Source organism: Ovis aries, chromosome 3, assembly GCF_016772045.2.
Source record: "Ovis aries strain OAR_USU_Benz2616 breed Rambouillet chromosome 3, ARS-UI_Ramb_v3.0, whole genome shotgun sequence".
Lineage (NCBI taxonomy): Eukaryota > Metazoa > Chordata > Mammalia > Artiodactyla > Bovidae > Ovis > Ovis aries.
Window position 1 is genome coordinate 176,689,830 of NC_056056.1, and position 8,596 is coordinate 176,698,425.

Genomic DNA, 8,596 nt, shown 5'->3' on the forward strand with positions numbered 1-8,596 from the left:
CGAGCCCATGGACTGCATCATGTCAGGCTCCTCCATCCTCCACTATCTCCCACATAGTCCACTGAGTCAGTGATGCTATCTAACCATCTCATCCTGTCATGCGTTTCTCTTCCTGCCTTCTAACTTTCCTAGCATCAGGGTCTTTTCCAACTAGTTGGCTCTATGCATCAGGTGGCCAAACTATTGGAGCTTCAGCTTCAGTATCAGTCCTTCCAATGAATATGCAGGATTGATTTCCTTTAGGATTGACTGGTTTGATCTTCTTGCAGTTCAAGGGACTCTCAAGAGTTTTCTCCAACCCCACAGTTTGAAAGCATCAATTCTTCAGTGCTCAGCTCTCTTAATGGTCCAACTCTCACATCTGTACATGACTACTGGAAAAACCACAGCTTTTACTATATGGACTTTTGTTGGCAAAGTGATGTCTTTGCTTTTTAATATGCTGTCTAGGTTTGTCATAGCTTTCCTTCCAAGGAGCAAAAGTCCTTTAATTTCATAGCTATAGCCACCATCCACAGTGATTTTGGAGCCCAAGAAAGCAAAAACTGTTATTGCTTCCACTTTTTCTCCTTCTATTTGTCATGAAGTGATGGGACTGGATGCCATATCTTAGTTTTTTGAATACTGAGTTTCAAGCCAGCCTTTTCACTCTCCTCTTTCACTTTCATCAAGAGGCTCTTTAGTTCCTCTTCACCTTCTTCCATTAGAGTGGTATTATCTGCATATCTGAGGTTGTTGATATTTCTCCTGGCAATCTTCATTCCAGCTTGTGATTTATCCAGCCTGGCATTTGGCATGATGTACTCTGCATATAAGTTAAATAAGCAAGGTGACAATATACAGCCTTGTCGTACTCTTTTCCCAATTTTGAATCAGTCCATTGTTCTATGTCTGGCTCTAATTGTTGCTTCTTGACCTGCATACAGGTTTCTCAGGAGACAGGTAAGGTGGTCTGGTAGTCCCATCTCTTTAAGAATGTTCCACAGTTGTTTTGATCCACACAGTTAAAGGGTTTAACATAGTCAATGAAGCAGAAGTAGATGCTTTTCTGGAATTCCCTTGCTTTTTCTATGACCCAGCAGATGTTGGGAATTTGATCTCTGGTTCCTGTGCCTTTTCTAAACCCAGTTTATACATCTGAAAGTCCTCAGTTCACATACTGCTGAAGCCTAGCTTGAAGGATTTTGAGCATAACCTTGTTAGCATGTGAAATGAGTGCAATTGTGCGGTAGTTTGACATTCTTTGGCATTGACCTTCTTTGGGATTTGGAGAAAGAAATGGCAACCCATTCCAGTAGTACTCTTGCCTGGAAAATTCCATGGATGAAGGAGCCTGGTGGGCTACAGTCCATGGGGTTGAAAAGAGTCAGACACGACTGAGCAGCTTCACTTTCACTTTTCACTTTTCTCTTTTCTTTGGGATTGGTCTGAAAACTGAACTTTTCCAGTCCTGTGACTACTGCTGAGTTTTTAAATTTGCTGGCGTATTGAGTTCAACACTTTAACAGCAACATCTTTTAGGATTTTTAATAGTGCAGGAATTCTGGAATTCTGTCACCTCCACTAGCTTTGTTCATAGTAATGCTTCCTGAGGCCCACTTGACTTCACACTCTAGGAAGTGTGGCTCTAGGTGAATGAGCACACCATTGTGGTTATCTGGGTCATTAAGACTTTTCTTACATAGCTCTTCTGTGTATTCTTGCCACCTCTTCCTAATCTCTTCTGTTTCTGTTAAGTCCTTAACAGAACAGTTTCTGTTCTCTATTGTGCCCATCCTTGCATGAAATCTTCCCCTGACATCTCCAATTTTCTTGAAGAGATTGCTAGTCTTTTCCATTCTTCTGTTTCTTTGCATTGTTCGTTTAAGGAGAACTTCTTATCTCTCCTTGTTGTTTTCTGGAACTCTGCATTCAGTTGGGTGTATGTTTTCCTTTCTCCCTTGCTTTTTGCTTCTCTCTTTCCTCAGCTATTTGTAAAGCCTCCTCAGACAACCACTTTGCCTTCCTCTATTTCTTTTTCTTTGCGATGGTTTTGGTCACTGCCTACAGTTATTCCACTTATTAATGGCTGACAGTATATTAGTCTCTGCAGATCAAGAGACACCTTTAATTAACACTCCAAAGGAAAAATAAAAATCTACTAGCTAGAATCTTCATTAAAGAAAGATGTCAAAAAAAGAGAAAGATGTCAAGATACAAGGATGGACCATACTAGTTCTTGGTTTCTAGAATGTCTGGGCTATTCCCATACAGAAAGAAGTTATTTGAATATAAGACTGTTTTTGAGCTTGGAAACAAATTATGTTATATTTTGTAGGAGACAAAAGTGGGGGGAAACAGGGATTCTTTGTGTGTTGGGGGTGGGGCGTGGGATGAACCAGATAAAGCAGTTTTAGGACAAAGGACACATTGACTTCCCCATTCCCCAACATTTTGTGTTGGTAAAATCTGGTTAAAAGGAAACCCTGAAAAGCGACATAAGAGGCAGAGAAAAATGAGAGTTAACATTTATTGAATGCTTGGTACTCTATGGGGTTTCCCAGATGGTGATAGTGATAAAGAACCTGCCTGCTAATTCAGGAGACATAAAGGACATGAGTTCTATTCCTGGGTTGGGACAATCCCTTGGAGGAGGGCATGGCAACCCAGTCCAGTATTCTTGCCTGGAGCTTCCCATGGACAGAGGAGCCTGGCAGGCTACAGCCCATAGGGTCGCATAGAGTTGGATACAACTGAAGCGAATAAGCATGCACATACAGGCACCATTTATATACGAACTCATTAAATCTCCACCAAAGCTATTTGAGGTAATGTTATCTCCATTTTATAGACGAGGAGACTGAGAGTTTAAGTAATTTTGCCTAGTCTTAGGCATCACAGTTAGTTTGTGGAGCCAGGATTCAGGACCCAGGTGTTCTGCTTTTGGGAGTCTCTGAACCAATATGGTTAAGTTTACTTCTGTGGTTAAGTTGCATCTGGGAGGTTCTTAACCCCTGTGCTAAGCTGCCTTTTTCGGGAAGGTCACAAAAGGACAAGCCATAGTCTAGCGGATGTGGAAGGTGAGCAGAGAAGGATGCTGTTGCTAGGCAGCACATCTGGTTTTTTGAGTTGCTAATTGAATCTGTGTGAGTAACACAGATATATGTGTTTGTTTGAAGTTGCTAGTTTACTTCTAACCAGAGGAAGCTGCCTGGAATTAGCATGGCTCTGGAAGGGCTAGGGAGACATCTAGCAGAATCACCCAACTGCCTGACAGCACATCTCTCTCCCGTCCCAGCTCAGTGCCAGGCCACATTCCCCTGTTGTCCATGTGATAACATTTCTGGGTGAACACTGATGATTGACTCAGACCATAGCCTCTCCCACCAATCACACTGTGGAATGGTTTATGGCAGTGACTTCCTGCTGGTTTTGAAAAATAAACAAACCCACTCACCCAATAACCCTTACTTATTGTTTATTTGAAAGGGAGTTACTTTTTATTTTTGCAGTTCAAAATGAATTTAACTTCATGCTAAAATTTAAATGTACATTCATATAACTCTTTAAAATATTTATTATTTTTTGGTCACCCTGCCCAGCATGTGAGATCTTAGCTCCCTGACCAGGGACTGACCCTGCACATCCTGCCCTGGAAGTGCAGAGTCTTAACAACTGGTCTGCCAGGAAAGTCCTGTAATTCACATAAGTTTTATGAGACACTCCAAAGGGTGAGAACTATCAATATGCACACTAAAGCTCAAGATTCAGGAAAATGGATTAGATTTGTAAGGAAATATCGAAACTAAGGCCAACCTTTTTCTTTTAGAGACAGAATGCAGATCTTACTTTTCAAATAAATATATCAAGACCTCTGAGATAAGCATGGATATCCTTATGTCATATTTTGAATCTTGCTTAACCAGCCCTTACATTCAAGGTGGGGGCTGAGTGTTGTTGAAGATGGATAAGACCTGCCTTTTTGCCCTGAGAAACTCACAGCCTCAGACTAGAGAAAGCCTGTTACACAAATCATTGCACTACAATGGGATGGAAAACATTAAAAAGGACGTTCCAAGTGCTTTTGGAGCAAAAGGAAGAGGCAACACACTCTTCTTAAAAGGAGGATAGGAAGGTATTCTAGGTGCCAGAATCAGTATGTGTAAAAGCTCAGAGGCAAACTGACTTCGTGGGAGACAGGGTCAAGGGAAGTGAGGGAGGCTTTCTGGAACAGGGCAGTGTGGGTATTCTTTAGGGGGTCACTGGGCAGATTGAAGAAGGGGGTTTCTACCTAGATTATAAAGTGTTTTTGTCAAGCACAGAAATTTGAGTTATGTCCAGAAAACTAAAGGAAATTCAAGAAAACAAACAGCCGAATTAGAAGTAGGCAGGAGATCTGAACAGATACCCTCACTAGAGAAGATATATAGATGGCACATAAGCATATAAAAAGAGGCTCAGCATTGTCGTTGAAAACGGCAGGTTAAAACAGTGAGATGCAACAATACACCTTTTAGGACGGCTAAGATGAAACAAACAAACAATTGACAATACAAACTGATGGTGAGAATACAAAGCAATAGGAAGTCTCATTCATTGCCAATGGGAATGAAAAATGTTTTCCACTTTGGAAAAGTTTGGCACTTACAAAACTAAACCTAGGAGAGAAAAGAAATGACTCTGTGGTGGAGAAGTCATGTGGTCAGAATTTAACATCAGACGTCATCTTGATATGATGATCGTGCTTTACCTCAACGGTCTTCTTCCTAGAAACACATTACCTCAGCCATGGTATTTTCATAAGAAGATACCAGACAAATTGTCACTGATGGACACTCTTCCAGATAGCTGATTAGTAATCCTCAAAACTGTCAAGGTTCATAAAAAACAAGGAAAGTCTAAGAGACCATCACAAATGAGAGGAGCTTAGGAGGCACAACCACTAAATATAAGGTGACACCCTAGACAGGATCCTGGAACAGAAAGAATGAGAAAAAATAAAACAGGAAAAAAAATGAGAAATCTGAATAAAGTATAAATTTTAGTTAATAGAAATATCTATATTGGTCCATTAATTGTGACAAATCTATTATACGAATCTGTTAATAAAGGAAAATTGGATACGTATTCAAAATAATTCTATAAATCTAAAACTGTTCTGAAATAAAAAAATTATTTAAAAAAAGCCTAGAATGTAAGAAAAAGAATGTCTATATGTGTATACCTAAGTCACTTTGCTGTACAGCAGAAGTGACACAGTATTGTAAATCAACTATACTCCAAAAAAAAAAAAAAAAAGCTTACAGGGAGCCAATGAATGAATTCCCATGGAATAGTGACATCATCCTTTTGTAGTATTCTATAAAATGGCCCATTTAAAAAATGTAAATTTCAGAACTCTGAAAACTGCAGTGACTGTTGCTTGCAGACATTATTAAGGTGACGTCCTGCAAAAGAGAAAAACAAATTCTCAATGAGGAAGATAGTTGAGAGAAGGGGTATACAATATTCTCATGGACCTTTGATGTTTTGGAGGATTGCCCTCTAGAGTACCTTACATCTTGGTTGTGCCTTGGAGATGCTCTGGTTCTGTTTCAGGCCCCTCCTACACTCCTGGGGTTGGATTACTTCCTCCACCCCAGTCATTACACTCTATTGTGCAAAGGATTAAGGCAAAGATCTCACGTGGATTAGTTTTCTGTTTTTGTCTTAAGAAATCACCAGGAGCTTCATAAATTAGAACAAAAACCAAAAGGTATCATCCCACTGAATCTTCACAGCATACTTATTTAATATATTTTTGTTACTATTTTCATTTTTACAGACAGTAACTTACCTAGGTTTCTCTAAAACTTAATGGGTTTATGCAATAGTAAGAGGCAGACTGTGGTATGTAGTCTCCAAAGACGGACAGCATATTAGCCTCACACTTCTTTCTTCAAGAACATTATTTCAGAGAGAAATAAACTTATGTCCTGCTTAGGTCACTACAATTTCAGACATCTGTTCAAGTAGCTGAAGCTGTACCCTGATTTGCTGTTGTTCAGTTGCTAAGTTGTGTCTGCCTCTTTGCAACCCTATGGACTGCAGCATTCCAGGCTTTCCTGTCCTTCACTATCTCCTGGAGTTTGCTCAAATTCATATTCACAGTCTCTAAACATAGCCATTTCTCAGGTTCTATAATTTCTACCTCTGACACATATTCCCAGACCATCCCACTGTTTCCATTCCCACTGTCATTCCAGAATGGGCTGGTCTAACCAGGCTGGTCTCTAATCCAGTGGTTTCCAAGGCAATTTTCCTCCTAGGGGATATTTGGCAGAGTTTGGAGACATCTTTGGTTCTCACAACTGAGGGAGCGGGGCTCTCTTGGCATTCTGCGGATAGGGATCAGGGATACTGCTAAATAGCAGCATCTACAAGGTACAAGATATCATAGTTCTGCACAACAAAGACTGTGAGGACCAAGTGGCAGCAGTGCAGAACTTGAGAAACCCTGATCTCGCCCATATTCTACCAGGGACAGATTCATATCTCAGATCTGACCCATCTGTCAACTCACGGCCTCCTGTCATCTTTTGAACTGCCTTCCTCTATTTGGGGAAATTAAACTATTCTAAGTCTTGTTTCCCCAGGGAAAGAGATCAGAGTCTAAATTCCAGTCTCTTCCGGCCAGGAGTTTCCCTCAGTTTTCAGGCCTCAGTTTCCCTTAAGCAGATGCATCCCAGATGCATTGAAGTTTCAATTTCAAAGTGAGTGAGGTGAGGATATAGGTTCATCTGGAAGTTTGGCATTTCGTTGGTGTAAAATCATGTGGCATTTGGAGGTGGCAGCCATTCCCCAGCAGTACCCGGCAGCAGTGACAGCAGCTTCCATCCAGGATGGGGTGGGGCGACTACCAGTCAAGATAGTTTCCTCATCAGGCCAGTTCTTCAGTGTGGTTCTGAGCATCCTCCTAGAAGCTTAACCTGGAGTCACTTCTTCAGGCCATCCCAGAATCCCAAAACTATCCATTATCCTTTTCATTTGCTGCTTTTCTGTTTGGTCAGAGTCAGCCTCTATTGCTCAGAGCTAAGAACTCTGATAGATGAAGCCTCCCTTGCTTAAAACTCTTCAGTGGCTTCCTACGCATTTTCTAGGATGTTTCCCAAATCCTTTGCTTAGCTTGAGGCTCTTCTTTATTTGGGATATACACACTCCGTCCACATTGAGCCACTGTGTCCATTCTGGCCACATCAAGCCACCCTGGTCCTGTCATCCTTCCTTTCTCAATTTCATATCGCTTGCCACTCAAGAACCTTCCTGGCCAACCACCCTTCCCTATGTATCCCAGTCCCCAGGACTGTTCTTATCTCCATCATAAACAAGACACTTTTTACGCTCTACCACAAAAGTCAATTCACTTCCCTGTAAGCTCTGCATGGGTAGGAACTTGTCTTCTCAGGACCAAGGATACTCTGGCACAAAAGAGGTGATCAGTATATATTTATCGAGTGAATGAAGGTCAGAATGTGGACAAGTGCTGCCACCTATTGGAAGAAACGTTATTCAACTCTTTTTTATGATTTGGAAAATGGCTATCTTAACAAGGATGAAAAGTGACAATACTCTTTTCCTCATTTAAGAGATCATCGTCATTATTGCCAAGCCCTCTGTGGTAGCTAGACTCCCAGATGGACCCCAGTGATCCCTGTCTGTTGGTATTCATGCCTTCGGGTTGATTCTCCCACACTGAAGTCTTGGTTGAACGAGTGAAGTGATGGTATGTGACTTCTGAGAAGAGATCATAAAAGACATTGGCGGCTTCTGCCTTGGTCTCTCTGAGATCACTGGCTCTGGGGGAAGTGAGGGACACTCTGACACCATGCCCCTGGGCACTCAAGCGGCCCCATGGGGAGGCCCATGGCGTGAAAAACTAAGGCCTCAACAGAAAAAACCAAGGTCAACAGTCATGCGATTGAGATCCTCCAGCCCGAGTCAAGATTTCAGATAACTGCAGGTCAAGGCTGCTTGACCTACATCTTGACTGTAATCTCACGAGAGACCAAGACAGAACCAAACAGCCAAGTCATGACCAAATTTTCGATCTACAGAACCTGCGTGAAAAATGTTTGTTGTCCTAAGCAGTTAAGCTTTGGGGTGATTATTAGGCAGCGACAGGTTGCCAATATACTCTCCGACGTAGATCACCGCCTACAATGTTTTGTTTTTAAATAAATATTTATTTGGCCACCCTGGGTCTGGGCCGCATGTGGAATCTAGTTCCCTTACCATGGATTGAACAGGGCCCCCCATTTTGGGAGCGCAGAGTCTCAGCCACTGGCCCACAGGAAGTCCCTACAAATTAAGTTTGCTGTAACCTGGAAACTATCAGAATTGCTGATGGGTGCGAATGGTGCTGGAGCCACGGAGGAAGTGGAGTAAGAACCAGGACACCTGGCCTTGCGGAGTGGCGAGTAGTCTGATCTGTAGCATCCCTTTCAGCGTTAACGTTCTCTAGGAAAGGCGGAGACAAGTGACACCGCTGCACAAGTGCCGCGACCCCGGCGCTCCGCGGCAGCTTCCACGCCTGCGCAGAACTCAAAGCGCGCTCTCAGGTGGCGCCGTTGCGCGCCGA

The 8,596-nt window shown here is 42.2% G+C and overlaps 1 protein-coding gene across 1 annotated transcript in view; it reads right to left on the reverse strand.

Moving 5' to 3' along the window:
- Positions 1-8,552, reverse strand: part of BPIFC (BPI fold containing family C) — a 56,068-nt gene extending 47,516 nt beyond the window's left edge. Inside the window, exons 1-2 of the mRNA XM_027965837.3 lie at positions 8,251-8,552; positions 5,284-5,426 (exon numbers count right to left, since the gene is read on the reverse strand). Of these exons, the coding sequence (XP_027821638.3) occupies positions 5,284-5,308 (25 nt within the window). The 5' untranslated portion in view covers positions 5,309-5,426; positions 8,251-8,552. The remainder of the gene's footprint in view (positions 1-5,283; positions 5,427-8,250) is intronic.
- Between the last annotated feature and the right edge of the window lie 44 nt (positions 8,553-8,596).